The sequence below is a fragment of the Microtus oregoni genome, unplaced genomic scaffold, assembly GCF_018167655.1.
Source record: "Microtus oregoni isolate MIOR12 unplaced genomic scaffold, Mior012 000004F_ref0000308, whole genome shotgun sequence".
NCBI classification, from domain to species: Eukaryota; Metazoa; Chordata; class Mammalia; order Rodentia; family Cricetidae; genus Microtus; species Microtus oregoni.
Window position 1 is genome coordinate 43722403 of NW_024543063.1, and position 23592 is coordinate 43745994.

The following is a 23592-nucleotide window of genomic DNA, read 5'->3' on the forward strand; positions in this document are numbered from 1 at the left end:
CAAACAGTCTGGGGAGATGGTCCAGTAGATGAGGAGCTTGCCGGACAGCGTGAGGACTGAAGTTTGAATCTCTAGCCCCCATGTAAGTGCTGGGGGAGCACGTGGTAGCCCACCTGTAATCCCACTGCTCAGGACCAGGGATCCCCAGAGCAAGCTGCCAAACTCTGGGTTCAAGTGAGAGACCCTGACTGTATAAGGTGAAGAGAAGCATGTGACATCAAACTCTGGCCTCTACATTTAAATGCACACACATAAACAGGTGTACCTGCACACAAAAAAAAATTAATTGGGGCCGGGCGGTGGTGGCGCACGCCTTTAATCCCAGCACTCGGGAGGCAGAGGCAGGCGGATCTCTGTGAGTTCGAGACCAGCCTGGTCTACAAGAGCTAGTGCCAGGACAGGCTCCAAAGCCACAGAGAAACCCTGTCTCGAAAAACCAAAAAAAAAAAAAAATTAATTGGGGTTCTGAAATGTTTCCTATCATTGCTACTGTCATGTAAAGCTTTAATGAGATAATTGTAGAAGTTCAATAAATATAAAATGGATTTCAGTACTGGTGAGGTAGCCCAGTGGTTGAGGATGTGCTTAGCCTGAGCAAGCCATAGGTTTGGTACCCAATACAGAAATCAAACAACAGCAAAAGGAAAAAAAATGTTTTAGGGAGATTTTTCAACTCTTACTATAATTGAGATGGGTTTCTCTGTGTTGTCTTGGAGCCTGTCCTGGAACTAGCTCTTGTAGACCAGGCTGGCCTCAAACTCACAGAGATTCACCTGCCTCTGCCTCCCGAGTGCTGGGATTAAAGGCGTGCGCCACCACCGCTTGTCTTTTTAGGTTTTTTCAAGACAGGGTTTCTCTGTGTAACTTTGGAGCCTGTACACAATAATTTTTAAACAAACTCAAGACATTTCATTGAAGGTTTTACCAGTCAGCAATTTTCTCGTTGAAATTGTCAGTCAGGTCAATTTCTTTCTTGGGAGGGCATTCAAGAAAGAATTTCTCGGCTTCGGGAGCCGCCGATTACCGTCCAGCCATGGCCAAGTCCAAGAACCACACCCCATACAACCAGTCCCGGAAATGGCACAGAAACGGCATCAAGAAACCCCGGTCACAAAGATACGAATCTCTCAAGAGGATTGACCCCAAGTTCCTGAGGAACATGCGCTTTGCCAAGAAGCACAACAAGAAAGGCCTGAAGAAGATGCAGGCAAATAATGCAAAGGCCATGAGCGCACGTGCGGAGGCCATCAAGGCCCTGGTGAAGCCCCAGGTGGTGAAGCCCAAGGTGCCAAAGGACCCCACCCGCAAACTCACCCGTCTGGCTTTAATTACTCACCCTAAGCTTGGGAAGAAGATTAGAAGCTACATGGCCAGGGGTCGTAGGCTCCAAAAAACAAAGCCCAAGGTTCAAGCCAAGGCAGAGGCCTCAGCTGCAGCTCAGGCTCCCAAAGGTGCCCAGGCCCCTGTGAAGGCCCCATAAAAAAGGTCGCAGTCTGCCAGTGTGAAGACAGATGGACTGGTGTGAACACCTACACAGTATTTGCAGATGTTCAGGACCTTATGCTGTTTTTACAAATAAACTTGAGGCAAGTTCTGTTAAAAAAAAGAAAGAAAGAAAGAAAGAATTTCTCGGTATAAACATCCCCATCTGTCCTAGAACTAGGTTTGTAGACCAGGCTGGCCTCGAACTCACAGAGATCTGCCTGCCTCTACCTCCCTAGTGCTGGGATTAAAGGCATGCGAACCACCCTCCGGCGGCCGGGTCAATTTCAGTGATATAAGAAGGCTGTGCTGCATCTCTAAGTATAGGCCATCAGGAATTACTGAGTTTTAAAGTGAATGTCATTTTAGCTTGTATTCTTACTAAAGCTTACTGCTTTGGTGAGACTATTTCATTTCCTGGGTATGTGTACATATCAAATTCTTGGATTTGAAATGTTTTCTTTACTGATAATGAACAGTAATTCCTATTTAGACAGCCTAGTCACAATAAATAAATAATGAATGAATGAATGTAGCTGTTTACCTACAACATTGTCCAGGACAAAGATTCTTCAATTCAACTATTCTAGCACATTCTACACAAGATGTGGGCATTATTTGTGTTTTAATAAATAAAGCTTGCCTGAAGATCAAAGGGCAAAGCAGCCACACTAGTCAGCCATACAGGCCAGGCAGCGGTGGCACAACACACCTTTAATCTCAGCAGCCACACTAGTTTGCCATAGAGGCCAGGCAAGCCTTTAATCCCAGCATGAGAAAGGAATTTAAAACGGGAAAAGACAGGTCTCAGGCTCAGTCTTCAGTTTGAGGATTCATGGCCAATTTTCAATCTAAGGTAGAGGTAAGACCCAGGGCTGGCTGCTTTGCTTCTCTGATCTTTCAACGTGAACTCGGTTTTGATTAAGACCAACTAGAATTCGTGCAACAGGAATGCCATCTCGTTGGAGATTACAGGGAAGAAGAATTTGCAAGAATGCTTTATGCAAATACTTTGACTTGTCATTTTATCAGCAAGATTCAGAACCCTCACTAGTTCTGCCCTTGTGAAGCCGGAAATCAGAAGAAAACTTGCATAGGGCTTTCAGAGATCGTTTTATGTAACCAGCACCACTTGGTAAGAGAGGCCCAGAATTCCATTATCTATTACGGTAGGAAGCAGAGGCTCACAACAGAGACTTGCTCAGTTAACAGACTAATCAGTGACAGAGCTGGTACTGAAAGTTGGGCCTTCTAAACTCAGGGCTTCTCTTTCTGTGGCACTCTCTACTTCTCCAAGTAGGAGAGACTTCAGTGGTAGGCTCTGGTTTTCCACCCGAGAATGAGAGGGATGGAGGGAGGGCAACGGAGGAGTGAGGCAGGCAATCACAGGAGTCGCGTCAGAAAGAAGAGAGTCCAAGCACACTTTCCGAATACCGTTTCGATGTCAAGGATCACAAGTACCGAGGACCTGTGCATAGAACCATCATGTTGGAAAAGTAAACACCCCAAATAAATCTACTTTTCGAGCTGAGCTTAAGGTTCTGACAACTGAAGGTAGTCCCTCCCACAGAATCTGTGGCCCCCTCTTTCGTCACTTTAAATACCTTGGGGGCTGAAGAAGTCCCAGGGCAAGTGGGAGTGAAGAGGGCTTGTGACTAAGGGGCGGAGTGGCTCAGGTTCGGCTACGGAGAGGGGGAAGCCTGCGGTGGAGCTGTGGTCGGGGGATGTGGGTTTTGTGGCTGAACTCGATGTTGGTGCAGGAAACCAGGGGAGTCGACAGCCGAGTAGAGCTTACCCGCCCAAGGGGGCGCGGAGGGGTTGAGAGCTTTACCGAAAGCTCCCAGAGGTGCTCAGCCAGGGTCTCCAGCACCAGGGCGAGGGCGGGGCCCCTCCGGAACGCCAGCGATTGGATGCTCCCTAAGTCCCGCCTTCCCGGACCCTTTCCCTGAGGCTCCGCCCATAACGCCAGGCGCGCGCCTCGGGAGCCGGGAGGGGTCGGGGCGGCGGCGGGAGGAGAGAGGTGAGGTTCCGGCACGCGCCCCACTCGCTGCGAGAGCGCGAGCAGCGCGCTCCCGCTGCCCGCGTCGCCATCTTTTTTCCCCCTCTGTCCGTCTGTCTGCCGTTGGCTTTGTCCGTCCACCGCGACGCCCCTCGCCTCCCCGCTGCGGGCTCAGCCCGCCGTCACCCTCTGCCCGCCGGGGTCCAGTCCCGGAGAGCCCCGGCCCCGCCAGCCCGAGCTGCGGCTGGGACCCATTGTCCCGCGGTCTGTCTGTCCGGAGGCGGGGCCCGGGGACGCGGAGCGCCGAGGCAGAGGGTAAAGCGCCCCAGCGCAGGGAGCCAGCAGCCAAGTGTAGCTCCTGCCGCCCCGCGCCGCCGTCCGCCTTTTGTCTGCCCGAGCCTGGGGAGGGGTGGGCTCGGAGTTGGTGGCGGCTGGGTGCGGGCCTCACGGGCCGGCGTCTGACAGGCTGGGGTGGAGCTGGGGGAGGGGAGGATGGGCGTGGGAGAGCGGACGGGGCGGGGGGCACGGGCCGGCCTGGTGCGGACGGGCGGGGAGCTACTAAATTTAGATTTCGGACAAGGCTAAGTGGTCCGAGGGTTGGTCTGAACCGCCTCGGAAGACCTCTGGCTGCAATTTAATACCTGGGATTTACCTGTGCTCCGATTCGAGAAAGCAGAGGGACCATCGCAGCTGATGGCACACACGAGCTCCAGCCTCGACCCCAGAGGATCCGGGGACAGTGAAACAGCTATATGACCACCCTTCTTCTCTCCTTTTTGGCAGATTCACATCACTAGGATTCAGGCGAGTTTACTTTGCTCCGTGGGACCGCACCAGAGCTGGAGGTGGGAATGCACCCTCTTAAGGCTGGCCTTACACACTTACACACACACACACACACACACACACACACACAAAGACTGGCTATATATATATATATATATATACACACACACACACACACACACACACACCCTAACACCTGTGATAGAGCAGAGACAGGGATGAAAGTGGGTGATGTACCCTCCCAAGGTCTTGACTGGCTCTATAGATGATAAAACTGCTCCCGTTAAAAGTAGCAGCCCTTGTAGGTCTGATCCTTAGTTTACCATTCTTCCCGTTCCAGTTTCCTTTCAGCTGAATAGGTTCAGGCAGCTAGCTCTCCAGTTACCTTCCAAGCTTAAATTTCACATTTGGGCAGCGCCAAAGTTAAAAGGGACCAAGTGACCTTTAGACAATGTACCTATGGGTTTTTTGTTTTGTTGTGTTTTAAAAACTAACCTCAGCTATTGTGATGTTCCAGGGCCATTTGTCAGTTTCTTACTTATTTTTTAAGGGTTCCCCCCGGACTTTTTTTTTTCTGGTGGCTGTTTAAATTATTGTGGCTTGGCTTTGTTTTGTGGGAAGGGAGGGTGTGTGTTTATTTTTTCTTTGATTCTTCAGGTGTGAAGTCCCATGAGGTGCCATCTGGTCAGTTCCCCCAGTGGGCCGCTAGGAGGACCTAAAGACGTAGTGGATGCGATGCAGCTGCCTTCCTGGCTGCAGATTTCATCTCTTTGCCGTGGAGCTTTAGTATTGAGCTGTTGTCTTGCTAAGATGATCTAAGTAGTTACTTGGCTCAAGCTGCTTGGCATTCTTTCAAATAGATTTCATTACCTCTCTCTCAGAGCTTCAGTTCCTGATCTTTATGGGGATAAATGTAGATGAGATTTCATTTGTTTTTCATTATACAATAGAGAGGTGTAGGAAGATAGACAGTCTGCATTTCATTCAGCTCTCCACCTTGGGATTCCATGGACATGGAGAAAAAGATCTGAAGTGTGATAATTCATTCACAGCTTGTGTTAAAATGTCTAGAAAGAATAAACCAGGTGTAGTGATGCGCACCTCTAATCCACTCGTCAGAAGGCTGAGGCCGCAGGGTCCCTTGAGTCCAGGGGTTTGAAGTCAAGGCCGAGTCTCCAAAAAGAGTAGGGGCAGGGGAGAGAAGAGTGACCACCCCCTACAACTGGTGTATATCTTAGTTGGTAGAGTGCTTGCCCACTATGCAAAAGTCATATTCAGCTTCAGTCCCCAGCACCACTTCAAACTGGGAAAGAAGGCTGCCTGTCTTCTTGAGACAGGAATTTTGGAAGTTCAAGGTCATTCTTGGCTACTCACCCAACCCAGTTTAAGACCAGTTAAGGATACATGAGACTTATATCTCCAAGGGAAAAAAAGAAAAAAAAAAACCACAGATAATATATATCTTTTGTATTAGATATCTGTATGCTGCTAAAATTGGTTTTTCTATTGTACTTATTAGGAGTTATTTTCCTTTTTTTAATTGAAGGTCTGAAAAGAACTGTGTTTGGTATGCAGATATGATAGAAGACTGCCTGAAAGCTGCTTCCTTTGCCACTTCCTGTGGAGGCCTGTCTTTGCCATTTGCGGTTTCTTTCTTCTTTTGGTAAGGGGAGGCAGGATCTGATTACAGGTTTGAGGGCCTTTCTAGTTACATAGAGGAGTTAGTTGACATTAGCAGGTGAGTCTTCATTAACTAGGGTACAAAGTACAACTAGTAGTTTCTCTTAAAGTAATAAACTATATAATTTCTATATGTGAGTACAGTTTAAGAAGGCAGGGACTGAAAGGAGTTGGGGAAAGACTAAATGCACCCCCCTAACTTTGGTAGAAAAGACTCTTTTCAGTTTACATTTGTTCACTCTGGTGTCCTTTTGTCTGTCTTGTTTTATGGTGCTGGGAATGGAACCCAGGGCCTGACACATGCTAGACAAGTGCTCTGCCGCTGTATGACATCCACAACCCTCTCTCTGTCTTTTAAAGACAAGGCTACAGCTTCTGCACTAATCCACATCAGAGCCTCTTACCGTGCTTACAGCTGAACTAGTCTTATGGGGAACTTCAGACTTAAGAATTTGCCTGCTCCTTTGTCAGGGGCAGGTGCACATCTCTGCTGCTCTTCTTAGCAGTGTTTCTCTTACTGCTTCCTGGTGTCCTTGTTACACAGCAGGATTGAGGAGAGGCTATAAAGTTAGGATCTTTGACCACCTCTCCAGAACATACGAGCAGGGCCAGTTGGTCCACACTGGGAGACTGAACTAGTACTCACAGTGTATCATCTCTCTTCTGGTGAGAGCCTGTCTTGAGTGGTGGGAGTCTGACTTGCTCTGGTGCCATCATGCTAGGTGTCTGGTAGTATGCTTGTATTGCAGATGGTACAGTTTCAGGCCTTGACTTCTGGTTGCACGTGTGACAGGGCAGCTGCTACAGGTCTTTGCCATGCTTTTGCTTTCCTCACATCTGTGGGAGTGATCCCTCTGACCTCGACTGCCTGAACTGCAGCCTTTCCTCACATCTGTGGGAGTGATCCCTCTAACCTCGACTGCCTGAACTGCAGCCTTTTCTGTCCTGCCGTCTTGACTGTGACCACTCAGTAGTCTAAGTTCCAAAGATAGTTTTAGAGAAATCTCTTTTAAGTCCTCTAAAATAGTCACCCCTTAGGCTTCTTGGGACCTTGATACTTAGAAATGTATTTCCTTTTTTTTAATTTTTTGAGATAGGGTTTCTCTGTAGCTTTGAAGCCTGTCCTGTAACTCACTCTGTAGACCAGGCTGATCTCAAACTCACAGAGATCCACCTGTCTCTGCTTCCCAAGTGCTGGGATTAAAGGTGTGTGCTGCCAGCACCCAGCTTATTTTTTTTTTCATTTTATTAGCTCAGTTATTTATATCTGGTGAGTTTTATATGCTCTAGGTATTTTAAGGTCTTGAAAATTTCTAATTTTGTAATTTCTGGAGAGAATAACAGGCTAACAATATTGTTTTTTATTTATTTTTATTTTTGCAGGTTAGCACCTCACAAGGAGGTAGTGACATATCCAGTGGTGAAACTGGGAAAGACCAGAGCTTTTATATCAGGGAAACATGTCCCGTAGGAAACAGACAAATCCAAATAAAGTTCACTGTGAGTACTGGGCTTTGTCCTCTGGAACCTGGGAAGATAAGGGTCAGAATGAAAGAGAAACCTAAATTTAGGGTGAGGCTCGCACTCATTTGTGGAGGAAAAGAAAGGGTTAAAGGCTTACATACATGGGTTTGAAGCATGAAGTTACTCTAGTCATGTCTAAGGGGTATATGCATTATTCGTTCTTAATATTATATTAACAATTGCAGGAAACTTTGTGAAAATATTATGCTAGGTTTCAGCGCTATAAAACAATATAACATAATTAAACTATAATGAAGCTACACATAAACACAGAAGAAACATACAAATACAAGCTAGTATACGCTGTATGTCTCAGAGGGGTACTATAGACTACGTATACCACAGAAGTTAAAAGTAGTTAAGACAAACTGGGCAGTGGTGGCACAGGCCTTTAATCCCAGCATTTGGGAAGCAGAGGTAGGCAGATCTCTGAGTTTGAGATCAGCCTGGTCTAGAGAGGGACTTCCAGGGCAGCCAGGGCTGTTAAACAGAGGAACCCTGTCTTAAAAAACCAACTAAAATAAACTAAAATAAAATAATAATTTTGCTGACTGCAGTAGCAATGGAATGCTTGATGGAAGAGGCCCTAGAGCATGAACTTAACATGGCCTTAGAGGATGAAAGGTGGATTTGGACAAAAGGAAAGGGAGTGCATGTGATCTGTGAGAGAATACAGAGACTTGTTGCAAGCAGAAGTTTTATTTCTCCCAAAGTTTATGTGACCTCGGTAAGACCTCATCCAGCTAAATTTCCACCTTGTGAAAAAGACTAAAGAAAAGCTTCAGCAATGAAGAAAACCATCAACAATAGAAAGCTGATGCAAATGTAATTGGACAGGGGACCGAGTTTCAACCCCATCAAGCAGCAGAACTTGGCAGTTTGGCCACTTGGTTCTGGTTTTAGAGTCAAGGATATAACAGAGGGGTTGTAGACTCTCCCTCCTCAGCTAAGGAAAGCTGCTAAGGCCAGGCATGTATGTGTCAGGGGTTTCCCTGCTTCATAGTGAGAAACAGTTAACAAAAAAACAGGGCCGGGAGATGGCTCAGTGGGCAAAGTGCTTTTTGCATAAGCATGAGGACCTGAGTTAAGATCCCCAGAATCCATGTAAATATAAAAATAATAAAAAAACAAAATTTAAGGGCCCGTGATATGGGTCAATGGGTAAAAGGCTCCTGCTTTGAAGGCTGATGATCCCTGGGACCAGCATGGTGGAATTAGAGAATTAACTCCTCAAGTTGTTCTTTAGTCTGCATACACGCTCAAGTATATGCTTGCAGACACACACACACATTCTACATTTTAAAAAAAAACTAGGTGTAGTGGTATGAATTTGTAACCCTAATGCTGGGGGACAAGGTAGATACAGGAGGATTTAGGACTTGATGACAGACAGTCTAGCTGGCACAACAAGCTTTAGGTTCAATGAAATACCCTGTCCAGAAATATAAGATAGATTGAATAGAGGAAGACATTGACCTCTGACCTCTACATACATGTGCATACATACATGCATATGCACATTCACACACACATACACCCCAAACAAAATAATTAGTTACTATTAGATTTGGGATAATTAGCTATTTTCTTATAATCTGGGTAGAGAAGCATTCTTAACTGACCCTTCATAAAATATACAAGTGTCTGTTATGGAAGACTAATTGAATAAAGTACAGTACAGAACAGATGAAGAAAATCCGGCAGTATAAATGACCTTTCTGTGAAGGGCCTTACACATAGTCAACAGGTATTCCTACCACCCAGCTACAGTCCCACCCTGTAAGACTTTCCTTTTAAAGCAAGAAGTAAACAAAAACATTGGAGAGGATTGATTATGTGAGAAATTAAGGTGACTTAAATTTTATTGAAAACAGTGTGACCAAAGAAGTTATGATAGCTTTGACATCTTACATTAATGACATTGGGTAGCAAACCTTCATGTACAATCATTGTTTAAGTCCTGGAAATGTTGAATAAGCTAGAACCAGGTGAGAGCTTCCAGTTTTATTCGGGATAGGTAGATTTGGAAGGCTGCTTAAATAAAGGTGAGCAACTCTGGAAGACTGAGATGTTGATGCTGAAACAGATGTAGCATGCCTGAATGTAGAGAGCAAAGGGTATCGCCTGTGTGAGCCATCCACCCCAGGGTTCCCCAGACATGACTGCTTGTGGAGTGACAAAGGCTTAGGGCCTGTGCCTATGTCTGCATAGCTTATACTTATCAGTTGCATCTGCTCCCACCATAGACAGCCAGAGCCAGAACAAACTGGGGCGGGTACTGGAGTTGGAAACCACATGGACAAACAGATCATGGAGGATGGGAAAATACCTGTTCATCCATAGTTGCAAATGTTATACTGTGTAGAGTGGATGGGGCTTCTCAGACTCTGAGTAGTGGTCCTTTAAGAGGCCCTTTACTGTGGGACTATGTACACAAATACTCAGATGTACCTAAACAGTGAGCCCTGGAGAGGCACTGTTTTCAGTGATAGTTTTGGGCAGAGACAGTCTTTTCAGTTCAGTTTGACCAAAGGAAACAGAACACTAAGATTTGCTGGTTTCTGAACACCTTTTATTTATTTATGATCTGGGGACTGAAGCTGACCCTGTCCTTTTCAAAACAATACCTTCTCATTGCTCATGACAATGGTAGGCAAAAGGAGGTAATTCTAGTTTTTGACCACTTGAATCTCTTCTCACCTGACATGGAATGAATCAGACATCTTAAACTTAATGCTGTTTGTGTATTTATAGTAAGTATGATGGATTCAAAGTCTAGGTTTGCATTAGAGCAGAGAACTGCGCTTCATTATTTCGGCCTTCTGGAATGACTGTGTGGCCTGAAGCTAGAAGCATGACTAAATGGATATATTAAGAATTCTAGAGGCTGGCATACAGCTTGAGGGTAAAGCGCTTGCTTATGAATGCTCTAGGTTCTATCCCCAGTAACAAAAAAAAAGAAAAGAAAAAACTATTTAAATCCCACTGTACAACTGGGGTTGTAGCTCAGTTGATAGAGTGCTTGCCTACCGTGCATAAAACCCTGGATATGAGGTACAGCGCAGTGGCCATGTCTGTAATCTTAATACTGGGAAAGGTGAAGGCAGTAGGATTTAGACTTCAGAGTCATTGTTGGCTTCAAGAAAGTTTGAGGCTGGTCTGGAATGCTTGAGACCCTGTTTTTCATTTTACTTTTAAATTTTTATTTATGTGTATGGGTGTTTTGTCTATGTCTATGTACCACATGCACGTCTGATGTCCACAGAGGCCAGAAGAGGGCATCAGATCCCCTGGAACTGGAGTTACAAACACTTGTGAGCTGTCATGTGGGTAATCAGATTGAATCTCTGGAAGAGTAGCCAGTACTCTTAACCACTGAGCCATTTCTCCAGCCTCTGAAACACTGTCTTCTAAAAAAGAAGGAAGAAAGGAAGGAAGGAGAGAGGGAGAGGAGGGGGAAAGAAAGAGAAAGGAAGGAAAGAAAGAAGGAAAAGAAGAAAAAAGAAAAAAGAAAAAGCAAGAGAGGCAGCCGTGGTGGGGCACACTTTAATCCCAGCACTTGGGAGGCAAGGGCAGACAGATCTCTGTAAATTGGAGGCCAGCTCGGTCTACAGAGCAAGGTCCAGGAGAGCCACAGCTGTTATACAGAGAAACCCTGTCTTTGGAGTGGGGGCCGGGGTGGTGGGGAGGAGAAACTTGCACGGTGGCAGTCAGGTACTGTTTCTTGGATGTACTTCAGAAGCCAGTGGCAGGACACTTCAGCACACACTTTGTTTTCATATTCAGATCACCCGGACAGCCCATTACCATCTGCTTAGCAGACTCAGTGCAAAATTTTAGGATTAAAAACCCAGAATTACTCATTGTAGAGAAACTGCTGCTGGATTGAAACCGTGTGTTTCAGACCTTCTGCCTCACCCACTTTTCCATTTCTCCCCTTTCTGATTACAAGTCTGTCAACTGTCTGGAGAATTTAGAAATACAGCCCTTTGTATACTCAGATTTCATGTGCGGGAATCAAGGAAACCAAGAAAACCCTTTCCTCAAGACACTTTGTTTTCAGATGGCAAGGTACCGAGAGACTGGAAGCTTCAGCTGAAAGCTTTTCAAGCACTGAAAAAGCATCAAAGTCTTTTCTTTTCTGAGAAGCCAGGGAGCTTTGTCTCAGTTCATGCTGCTAGCATTCCTGAGATGTAATTGCTGTTCCCAGCATAGACAGCATCTGGGTTACACACTGCCAGCTGGAAAGGAGTCCAAAGCACCCCTCTCCCAGTACTGCTGCTTTTTCTTAACAGACATCTGCTCACTTAAGAGAATGAACGTTCAACTGTGTAATTTCAGGCAGCCCAGAATTGCATTTACTAAATTGTACTAAGGACCAGAGGAGAAAAAAAGCAAATCTTTGTCCAAGACTTTACCTTGATCTTTTTCTTCTTTTTTCAAACTAGCTTTCAGAGCCTTGTTCTTCAGCAGTCTGAATCCCAAGGCAAAAGTGAAATAAAAACCCTTTACATTTCATACCAAATTTAAAAAGAGAAAACAGAGAGAGGAGTACCTGGATTTTACTGTGGAACCTGGCTATTAATAGGCAGCTAAATATCCACATTTAATAAGAAGGTGACCCTGCATTAATATCTGGAAACTAGAGAGTTTGAACCTGTTCTATAAGTCTCAAGATTAGAAGTAATAATTCTACATTATAAAAATAAGCAATTCAAGTTGAATGGTGGTGGCGCAGGCCTTTAATCCCAGCACTCAGGAGGCAGAGGCAGGTGGATCTCTGTGAGTTCAAGGCCAGCCTGGTCTACAAGAGCTAGTTCCAGGACAGGCTCCAAAGCTACAGAAAATCTCCTAAAAATAATAATAATAAAATAAAAATAAATAAGATCAGAGGACAGCTAACTATGGATTCTCTCCTTCAATCATGTAGGTTCCAGGAATTGGACTCCAGCATGGTGGGAAGTGCCTTTACCCACTGAGCCATCTCAGTAGCCCCAGTGTAACACATTTTCTTAGCAGCTTTCACTGTCTTCTCACCAAGGGATATCTCTAGACAGTTGGATTTGGAGATTAGGTAAAAGTGACTCCCGGAAAAATTACTGACTCTTCTTAGGAAGTTTGATAAAATCTCCTTTAAGATTTAAAAATACTTACGTACTGTTTTATGGTTCTATTTAAAATAGGAACAGCCGTAAAGAATAATATTTATTTTAGGTTTTTCCATAGTCAGGAATGGAGTAAAAGAGTAGATTGCGTTTCTATAGTACTGAAAAAAAAAAAAATAGCGTATCCCAAGTTCCCTAGCTGAGACTGCCAGCAAGAATCCTAGGGAAGTCATATTGAAGAGATTCCATTCTGTAAAGGTCTGAATATTTAAACTTAATAGACAAAACTAAATTTTGAGTTCATGTTGATAAAGATTAAACTGAATTACTACTTACTTTGAAAGATTCATCTACTTTTAGATATCTTTTAAAACTTAATTTATGTATATGGGTGTTTTGCCTTGCATGCTTAGTACCCATGCCAGAAGTGGGCATTAGATCTCTTGGAACCAGAGTTCCAGGTGGTTGTGAGCTATCATGTGGGTGCTGGGAATTGACCTGGGTCCTCTGGAAGAGCAGCCAGTGCTCTTGACCACTGAGCCATCTCTCCAGCCTCCTTTTAGATTGCGCCATCCGGCTAGATGTCTTTCTACTGGTACTATGTGACAGAAATTTGTTATTGTTCATTTCTAGCATGTTATAAATCTAACTAAGTTTTCTTACAAACCTAAAGTGTTATTGATGAGAATTACTGATAGTGACTGACATTTACAGTATGTGCCAGTATATAATTTATTCCTTAGTGCCAGATTAGGTCCAAAACCATGAAGCAACCTAGAGGAATTCAGTAACTGCTGGCCATAGTTGTTTTTGTTTTGTTTCAATGGAATCAATATGGAGAAATGAAATACTTTACTTTTGCAGAGAAGGAAGGAAAAGCACTCTGTACAATTTATTTTTTGCCTTCTTTAGCGGTAATTTATAGCCATGTGTTATCTTAGAAATTGTGAAGACTGACTGGGCGTGGTGGTGCACACCTTTAATTCCTATACTCGTGAGGCAGACGCATATACCTACTTGTGAATTCTGGGATACATGATGAATTCCAGGCCAGCCAGAGCTACATAGAACCTGTCACAAAACGAAAGACAAAAACATGTGAACATAGTCTTAAAGCCGCTTATTTTTCCTTTTCTTGAGATCTGTGTACCTAGGAATACACACTCCCCACCTCCATCCTTACCCACAGGATGAGTCATAATTGCCATAATGTCAGCTTCTCTAACCCAGGCATGATGACTCATGACAATGGTATCAGAACTGGATATTTCCTTTTGTCATACCGTAGCCTTGAAAGCATTTTGATATTTAAATTGTTGTTGCCTGATATGAAGATAGCATCAATACTATGATCGGAGCCAGTCTTGTCACACAGAGACAAGTATTTGTTGTTAGCAGACCTACTGTGAAGCCCCTATGACATTGAATTTATACCTCCATTGGCAGCACATGGGAAGTCTGGATTTCACTGTAGCTAAAGTATGTTTTTAGCATATATAAAACCCTAGGCTTAGCCACCATCACAAGAAAAATGGACACTAAAGATGAAAAATGAGGGCCCAGGAAGGACATACAGTTGTACAGACCTCAATACTTGGTTTTACCATAGACTTAGATTTCTTTTGTTTTTTAAAAAAAGATTTATGTTTAATTATGTGTTTGTGTGTTTATGTATGTACATATAAGTGCAGGTACTTGTGGAGGTCAGAGGTGTTGTATTCCCTGGAGCAGGAGTTATAGGCAGCTGAGAGCCTCTGGTATGGGGACTGGGAACTAAACTCTGTAAGAGCAATACACACCCTTTACTACTGAGCCATCCCTTCATCACCCTTGCTTATCCTCTTAATAACATATAGATAATATATGTTATTAAGATATATAATAATAGGTAGGGAAGTAGGAATACCTACCATATAAAGAACCAAGGTGAGAGGACCAGCAAGATGCTTGGTGGGTAAAAGTGCTTGTGCAAGCATCACAACTTGAGTTCAATCCCCAGAACCCATGAATTTGTCTTTTGTCCTCTGTATATTCATCATGGTACGTCTATACCTCCCCTCCAACACAAATAATAAAAAATTACATCTAAAAAAGAGAAAATTAGGGCTGGAGAGATAGCTCAGTGGTTAAGAGCACTGGCTGCTCTTCCAGAGGTCCTGAGTTCGATTCCCAGCAACCACATGGTGGCTGACAACCATCTGTACTGGCATCTGGCGCCCTCCTCTGGCGTGCAGGCATACATGGAGACAGAATGTTGTATACTTAATAAATAAATAAATAAATATATATCTTTTAAAAAAAAAGAGAGAAAATTAAGGTGAGGATTATATAGTACTTAAAAAAGCCTAGAATAGCAAGTGTCACATAGTAACTATAATTGGTGTTTATAGTGCTTAACATACAGCAGTGTTTATGGATTTTTGCTGAATGAGTGACCAACTAAATCATGGAGCTGACCCCCTCTTCAATTTTTACACTGACCAAGGAACAACCCCTACATCATTGTACTGTCTCCCAAAACTTAGCCTGTTTATTATCCTTTCCCTTCTTAGTAAGAAAAGTCCTGTGGGATACTCAAACATCCCACCAGAGTTTTTGATTATTCCCCTTGCTGACTGGGAATTGGGCCTGTAGTTTCCATTCTCACTGAGATAAGAGAAACCTAACCCTCTTTTCTTTCTTCTATGCCTAGTCTCCTGGAAATTAAAAAGCAATTGAATGTTAAGTCTCCAATAACACGGATCCCAGGCAGAGCTCATGAAAAGTAAATGCAAAATCAGGGATGGTCCAGAGTTTCTGGATACTTTATGCAAAAACAAAGGCCACATTGACTCAAGGAGACTTGGATACGTAGTATTTGTTGTAAGTTAGTTGGTGTGTTTCTGTCAAGGATTAGTTTTAGTGAATTAGAGTGTTACCTGCTCTCCTTTTGCTCCCCATCCCATTGGTTACTCAGCCAGTCATGTTTATTATGGCTAATTTTGATAGACATTAGAGAAAGGCAAGAAGAATGCCCAAAACATCTTGGAATGAAGAAAGATGGGATGGAGGTTTATTCAGGATTACCTGAAGCATTTGTGTGTAGTGTGAGATAGAATGAATTAGGGCCGTGATGATGGTAGTTTATAAGGTACAGAGGTTTTTGCCCAGTTTGTTGTCCTACCTCCATCCCATCACTTTATCTCTTACCTGTGTCTCCAGTCCTGATGGAAGGTTTCAGGAATTGAGATTCTTCAATTAAGTTTGGAAAGTCGTGATTAATCACCTTTTCAAGGGTCAAGAATAGGATGATTTAAGATAGCTTACTGCCCAGGAAGAACAGCCACACTGTTGGAGATAGCAGCATGACTTGGAGATGAATGAACCCACCACAGGGTACCTGCCAGTCTCCTACTTTGAATGGTCTGACCTTCCAACTAGTTTGTCTAGGCATGTACTGCCCCGCTGGTGGCCTGACTGTTATTCCTTGTGACCACCAGGGGATCAAGTATTTGCTGGGCTAGAAGAACAAGCCCGACAAGCGATGATGAAAACTGATTTTCCTGGAGACCTTGGCAGTCAGCGACAAGCTATCCAACAACTAAGAGATCAGGACTCCAGTAGCAGTGAGTTCTGCACCTTCTGGTAATGACTCAGGGCAATGGGAGAAGAACTAAGAGTGTGTGCTCTGGGGAATGTGCGTGGGGGCTGGGAGGAAGCTCTAAGAAGATGTGTGGATCCCCAGTGTCTGAATATGTTCATTCAGAGAGAGACATGGGGCAGGTTAGCATGTTGTTTTTTATAACTCATGTACTCTGGTAATTGGCACAGTGCCATATATAGATAGGTGTGTGGTGGTTGTGAAATAGAATATTCTAATATAGAAATGGTTAGTGTTCAGGCAGTTCATGGGCCAGGTCAAATAAAGGAAAATCCCTTTGCTTTAGGTCTAATTATTAATAAATTATAAGAGTGTCATTGAAGTTTTGCTTGAGGTCCTAGTTTTAATGTTGTGCAGATTTGCTTAGTGATGAGATGATGTAGCATATAAAAATGCTGAAGTCCAGGTATTCCCACACCAAACCCTTTACTAGATCTCTGTGTTATTAGGTAAAAAAACATTTAGTATTGCTCGGTAGTGATGGTGAGATCCTTTAATCCCAGCACTTGGGAGGCAGAGGCAGGCAGATCTTTCTGAGTTTGAGGCCCACCTGGTCTATAGAGCAAGTTCCAGGACAGGCCCCAAAGCTACAGAGAAACCCTGTTTCGGAAAAAAAAGAAAGGAAGGAAGGAAAGAAAGAAAGGAAGGAAGAAAAATGTAGTCTTACAAGTTAAGGCTCATGCGTTATCTGTCCCATGACCACTTGAACAGACTCATTCTGAGCTGTGTTATTTCCCAGAAAGATGTCTATACTCTCCTGATGTTATGCACCTGATACTGGTTAGTTATTAATATCAGTTTAGGGTGAAACCCTGATTCTTTTTTTAAACTAGTTGTAAACTTGGGGAAAAGAAAGAGATGGAGAGAGAGAGAAACAGTGTGTTTGTTCTGAACTCTGTATAGAGAATTCTACAGTTTTAACCAAACTAATAATGAAACAACAGTAACCACATAGACACAACCCCCACACACAAATAACAGCTAATCAGGTAGGTACAAAGAAATGAACTCTACAACCAGGCGGTGGTGGCACATGCTTTTAATCCCAGATTAACTCTGGGGGCAGAGGCAGGTGAATCTCTGAGTTGGAGGCCAGCCTGGTCTATGGAGCATGTTCCAGGACAGTCAGGGCTGCACAAAGAAACCCTGTCTCAAACAAACAAACAAATTTAAAAACAAAAAAGAAAGAAAATAAATGAACTCTAGAATTTCTAGAAACCTTATGGGACACAGCAGTTTCTTGAACAGGTAAGCATAGACATCTGCAGGTATGCCATAGGCTATAGTCCCAGCACTCGGAAGGCAGAGGCAGGCAGATCTCTTTAAGTTAGAGGCAGGCCTGGTCTACAGAGCAAGTTCCAGGACAGGCTCCAAAGCTACAGAGAAACCCTGTCTCTAGAGACAAAAACAAAAATTATACCATTCTAGACAGCATACTTTAAAAAAAAAAAAAAGGTATTCTGATAATAGACAAGGTACAAAAGTGTATTTTATCAGCAGTGCAGTGCTTTAGACTAAGCCTACAAGTGCTCCACACTGGATGCTGGTGAGAAAATATGGTATGATCTACTCTGTGCCAGTGCTTCATAGCTGAGATGGACTCAAGTGAAATAAAGCTTTGAGGAAAACATACCATACTTATGACAAGCACATCTAATATAGACACATATACTTAGTTACCAGCAGGTGATGTGGTAGGAATATGCCAGTAAAGGAAATTTAACCCAGTTCTGTCTAGAACTGAACTATCAGCCGGGTGGTGGTGGTGCACGCCTTTAATCCCAGCATCAGATCTCTTGAGTTCTAGGCCAGGCTGGTCTATAAGAGCTAGTTTCAGGATAGGCCCCAAAGGGACAGAAAAACCCTGTCTCAAAAAAAAAAAAATTATCTTATATTGTCGATTTAGAAATTATGCAAAACCGCAGGGAGCTAAGTAGCACTGTTAGTGGGGAAATGTGGGCCTGACTGTAAGTGCAGAGCGTACTCTATTCATAGGGAGTCCAGAATCCAAGCAGGAATGAGAGGGCTATCCCCAGCCAACTGACAGCTTCCCTAGGTGTGGCTTCCTCTGTGATCTTTAAAGCACCCACACTGAACCTCATATGTGATTGTGGGTTTTTGTTCCCTCTCAATCTTTTTTTTCCCCTCTATTTTACAGATGACAGACAAAATCAGCTCACACATACCTTGCAGCTTCATTAGCCACAGGTAGATTACCCCACAACCACATCCTTCCCTCCCAGATTAAAACAAAACAGTTACTCATGTCTAAAGTGAAGATTAACACTCCCCCCACTTCTTTCACATCTAGTTATCCTTTAGATACGCCAAAGAACCAACTGAAAAGTGGCTTTACTTAGTTTAAGATGTGCATTGCTAGTAGATGAGAACAGAGTGGACAGGTGAGCAGGTGGTACCTGCCTTGGATCCTAGCACACAGGAGGTAGAAACAGGCAGATTTCTGAATAGAGTTTCAGGACAGCCTGGACTATACAGAAAAACCCTGTCTTGTGGAGGCAGGGCAGAGTAGGCACTTGGGAAGCTGGGGCAAGAGGATCGTGCACTTCAAGGCAGCCTTTGTTGCACAGTAAAATCATCTCAAAATAAAAAGAAAAAAAACAATAAACTTGAACATCTTCCACCCTTATAAACTGCCCAAGGTCAGTTACTATGCTAATCCCATTTTTTCCACTGAAGTGTATAGCTATTTTCCTATAAATTGACATAAGTTTAAACAAATTTGTTCTTACATTCTTATTGATAAGAGGAAATAAAATTTTGTTATATCTGGAAGTGTGTATTGATGTTTGTTGTGAAAGAAGAGATTAGTGGTCTCGGGTAGAATTGTCTGTGACAGCATAGAGAGTGTGCAGGTGACGGTAGAGACAAGTAAGAAAGTAATAAAATTAGGAAGAGATGTTGCTCAGTCAGATTGTGTGTTGCGGGAATGAGTTTGGTGTGATGTGCTTAGGGAAGTATGGTCTCAAGTGTAAGATACTTTGCTAGGCATGGTGGTTCATGCCTATAATCACAGCACTTGAGAGATAAGAGGCAAGAGGATCAGAACTTCAAGATCATCCTTGAATATACAGTGAGACTGAAGCCAGCCTGGACTACATGAGTCCTATTTCATAAACAACAATTACTTAATGGCAAGTTACCATTTCTAGTGCACTTTGCCTCACACTTCCACTTTAGTGTGTGTGTGGCATAATAAACTGCAGTAATAGCTGATCTCTAGTCACACGGTTTGTGCCCACTGAGCGCTGAAGCAAACTGTACAGCCTCAAGTCTGAAGATGTTTTTTTCATTGTAGCTGCAAATCCTGGAGTGAACAGCAGCTCAGGATATATTTCTGTAAAACTCAGAACAACTGACCAGTTTATGTGTTCCAGGTGACAGTGAAGGTGACGAAGAGGAGACCACACAAGATGAAGTATCTTCCCACACATCAGAGGAAGATGGTGGGGTAGTCAAAGTGGAGAAAGAATTAGAAAATGCAGAGCAGCCTGTTGGTGGTGGGAATGAAGTAGTAGAGCATGAGGCAAGTGGCCCGCAGTCCTCGTCACAACAGTTCCCTCTTCCATCCACACCCTCCACCCTAAAAGCTCTCACTGCTTTCCAAGTGAGCTCACCTAAGAGCGAGCACTGCTCTAGGAGGCACTCTGAAGTGAGCTTTCATGTTTAAGTTAGTCAGACTGTGCTGTGGAACCTGCTTCCAACTAAATTGTTTCCTGAGTATTTGTGCAAGGAATATGCAAAAGGGAAGCTAACCGTTTCCCTGCACGGTCCAGCGTCTTCAGGGTAGAAAGCCTTGAAGATTCTAGAAAATTTAATTCCTTTCAAAACAGTACTTGATCCTCAGTCCATATGGGAACCTAAAACTAACACCTGTGTAGGACCATTGAAAGAGGTGGGGCAAGGAAGAGACTAGTGAGGAGTTTAAATGACTTGCCTGTTTGATGGATTTGCAGGTCACAGAAAACCTAAATTCTGACCCCTTGCTTGAACTCTGCCAGTGTCCCCTCTGCCAGATAGACTGTGGGAGTCGAGAGCAACTGATTGCACACGTGTACCAGGTATGGAATGGGCAGGGGAGTTCTGAGACTGAATGCAAGCAGTTTAGATCTCAGGTGCTGCAGTGGCCTTTGCCTTTGGCAAAAGAAGCTCAGGCTGTTGGTTCTGCTAGGACTCATTCCACCCTTCAGAACATCTTAGAAAATAACGGTGATGTATTTACTAAATAGGTTCTGAGTTCCCAGACAGAAACTCTTTGGAAATTAAGTACCATGGTCTTATTTTCCTAAATTATTTAATACAATCAGTAGTGAAAGAGAAACTAACTTCTACTAAAAATGATGTCTTTTAAAGAGGGTAGGGGTAGTCAACAAGATGGCTCTGGTGGTAAAGGCACCTGCCACAAAGCCTGATGACCTGAGTACAGTCTCCAGGACCCACACAGTGGAAGAACTGATTGCCACTTGTTATCCTCTGACCCTCACCACACACACGTACTGTGGTATACGCAGGTACACTACAGGCACACAAAATAAATAAAATGCACAATGATATATTTTGGGTGCCAATGAAAGGAAAGTACAAACAAGGAAAAACAGACTTTTCTACCCTAATCCAATTTAGAGCATACCTACTTACTAGTGGTCTGTAAGACATTACTACAAAGGACAGCTTTATAGATTGTACCTATAAAGATGGTTCGTTAGAAGTATTTCTTCAGTCTTATGATAGTTATGGGCACACCTTAAACCCAAACACTTAGGAGGCAGAGGCAGGTGGATCTCTGTGAGTTTGAGGACAGCTTGGTCTACAGAGTGAGTTCCTGGAAAGCTAGGGGCTACACAAAGAAACCCTATTTTTGAAAAACCAAAAAGAAAAAGTTTCTTTAGAGGACTGAGGAAAGGCAGGCCGCCATAAATACCTGCTCATACCACTACTACTATCCAACTCCTTCATTGCACCTTAAAGTGCACTTGTAACTACATAATATGAGCCAGGGAAGCCCAAACTATCAAGAGCCTCTGGAGAGCTCTGGAGCTCCATTATTCTTCAAGCCATTTTATGTATCCCTGAATATGGTCAGAATTTGCAATAATAAAATATGAGCAGTGGCCTGAATGACTAAACAAATACCTTCAAGTTCTTCATTCTAAGGGGAAAAAAGGAAGGGGTGCAGATTGTCCTGGAGGTAACACAAAATTAACATATTAAGACTTTGTTTTACAGCATACTGCAGCAGTGGTGAGTGCCAAGAGTTACATGTGCCCTGTCTGTGGACGGGCCCTTAGCTCCCCAGGGTCATTGGGTCGCCACCTCCTAATCCATTCGGAAGACCAACGGTCTAACTGTGCTGTGTGTGGAGCCCGTTTCACTAGCCATGCCACTTTTAACAGGTTAGTAGAACACCTGATCTTGTGCTAAGCAAATTACTGGATATAAGATGCTGCTTTCCCAGGTCAAAAGAAAGGCTAGAGATAAGTAATGCCAAAGAGTTGATAGAACAATCTGGAAATAGAAGTGATGAGATTAGGAGATAAGCTTGACAGTGTGCTCTAGACCTTCCCTCAAGGGAAACAAATTGCTTTTCTTTCCCTGTCAGAGTATTTCCAACTAGAAAGTGATTCAGAAGCACAAGAGCATTCATGATAAAGCAAGCAGACAGAAGCTGCAGTATGCTGAGAGGATCCTATGTAAGGATACACTGTGCTGTCTTCCAGGAAGACAAACACTGTCCTCATCCCATTGCTTTGGTTGTACAATGCATAAGCTATGTTTCCTTGTGGGCAAGGCCAGGTAGGAGGTAAAGCTGTGGATTGTACCTGTGTGAAGGAAATCTCCACCTCCAGACCCCTCATTCACACAACAGGCCCAGCCCTGCTTAGCACCTACAAGATACTGCCATTCTGGCTTTGCCTTGGGTAGGTTTCTATGGCAGGTGGTTCAGTTGCTAATTCAAGGTGGGCTTTAAAATTTAGTAGATACCCTAGTCCAAAGAAGAGAAGGGGGTCTTTCAAGCATTCCACTGTCATAGTGGTGGACTTTGAACAGTTTGTCTAGTGGTTATGGGGCAAGTCAGTTACCTGGGTGCCTGAGGCTTACTACACGGAGATACTAATCATCAAAAATATTGGCTTCCCAGTGAGAAACTTCCTGAAGTACTTAATATGGAATCCCTACCCCAAGTCCACAGTGAGGGCCCCTCCAGTGCTGAAGGGAAGGACATTACCTGTAGTCCTCCAGTATACCCTGCTGGAATTCTGCTTGTGTGCAACAACTGTGCTGCCTACCGCAAGCTACTGGAAACACAGACCCCCAGTGTGCGCAAGTGGGCCCTCCGTCGACAGAATGAACCTTTGGAAGTACGGCTACAACGGCTTGAACGAGAACGCACAGCCAAGAAGAGTCGGCGAGACAATGAGACCCCAGAGGAGCGGGAGGTCAGACGCATGAGGGACCGTGAAGCCAAGCGCCTGCAGCGCATGCAGGAGACAGATGAACAGCGAGCTCGCCGGCTACAGCGAGACCGTGAGGCCATGAGGCTGAAGCGGGCCAATGAAACTCCAGAGAAGCGGCAAGCCCGACTCATCCGGGAGCGAGAAGCTAAGAGGCTCAAGAGGAGACTGGAGAAAATGGACATGATGTTGCGAGCTCAGTTTGGTCAGGACCCTTCTGCCATGGCAGCCTTAGCAGCTGAAATGAACTTCTTCCAGCTGCCTGTGAGTGGGGTAGAGTTGGACAGCCAGCTTCTGGGGAAAATGGCTTTTGAAGAACAGAACAGCAGCTCTCTGCACTGAACCACACCCTCCTGCCTGACTTCCCGTCCACTCCAGCCCATAGGGATCAGTGCTGCTGTCACCCAGGAGGCCATAGTCCTTGCTGCCACAGGCAGGCCTGGGTTGGTTGCAGGGAAACCTGTGCACCCTCTGCATGTGGGAACATGATGGGGTCAGGAGGGACCCAGCTCAAGGCAGCTCTGGAAAAAGGAGCAGGCACTCCAGAAACCTGGACTCCTCAGTCCACTGTGGCAGGCCAGGGTTATGGGACTGTAGGACCCCAGTACAGTCCATGAAGCTGTGAGGGCAAATAAATTAATTTTATCTTTACTGGCCCTTGGCTCTTTTGTCTCACTGCTTTATCCAATGAAGTGTACTAGGAGAGAGCTTGATGGGAACACTCAGGCTCAGGTAGTGGTTTCTGGTGGCTTGTTCCTTTCTGAGGCAGAATGTGCTTTAACGTGGCTGTCCAAGATCAAGACAGCTATGGTGAAGACCAGAGCAGAACAACTGCCTACTCTTGCAGTCTGGCTGCCATGCACTGGAGAAGAGCACTGCTCAATTTCTGGTTCAGTGCTGCTGCAA

General features: G+C 44.2%; 2 protein-coding genes across 8 annotated transcripts; both read left to right on the forward strand.

Moving 5' to 3' along the window:
• The first annotated feature begins 1019 nt into the window (after positions 1–1019).
• LOC121447551 (60S ribosomal protein L29-like) lies at positions 1020–1480 on the forward strand. The gene has a single exon (XM_041650854.1). The coding sequence runs from the start codon at positions 1034–1036 to the stop codon at positions 1478–1480; it is 447 nt and encodes a 148-aa protein (XP_041506788.1). The 5' UTR covers positions 1020–1033.
• A 2051-nt stretch (positions 1481–3531) lies between these two features.
• Znf821 (zinc finger protein 821) lies at positions 3532–23342 on the forward strand. 7 transcript variants are annotated; one of them, XM_041650792.1, is made up of 9 exons: positions 3533–3796; positions 4265–4326; positions 5814–5930; positions 7331–7447; positions 16056–16181; positions 19612–19760; positions 20191–20295; positions 21461–21627; positions 22374–23342. In XM_041650792.1, the coding sequence occupies exons 4-9, from the start codon at positions 7408–7410 to the stop codon at positions 23026–23028; spliced, it is 1242 nt and encodes a 413-aa protein (XP_041506726.1). In that variant the 5' UTR covers positions 3533–3796; positions 4265–4326; positions 5814–5930; positions 7331–7407; the 3' UTR covers positions 23029–23342. The 7 variants fall into 7 exon arrangements, with proteins under 7 accessions (XP_041506732.1, XP_041506726.1, XP_041506727.1 ...); XM_041650793.1 differs by having other exon boundaries at positions 5843–5930; XM_041650797.1 differs by lacking the exon at positions 16056–16181.
• The last annotated feature ends 250 nt before the right edge of the window (positions 23343–23592 follow it).

What these genes read in the sequence shown, in the direction of transcription:
- LOC121447551 (XM_041650854.1), top strand. Translation starts at nt 1,034, where the DNA reads ATGGCCAAGTCCAAGAACCACACCCCATACAACCAGTCCCGGAAATGG.
- Znf821 (XM_041650792.1), top strand. Translation starts at nt 7,408, where the DNA reads ATGTCCCGTAGGAAACAGACAAATCCAAATAAAGTTCACT. An exon ending in AGATCAGGACTCCAGTAGCA is followed by an intron (nt 16,182 to 19,611) that starts GTGAGTTCTGCA and finishes TATGTGTTCCAG; the next exon opens with GTGACAGTGAAGGTGACGAA. An exon ending in AGCCATGCCACTTTTAACAG is followed by an intron (nt 21,628 to 22,373) that starts GTTAGTAGAACA and finishes TTGGCTTCCCAG; the next exon opens with TGAGAAACTTCCTGAAGTAC.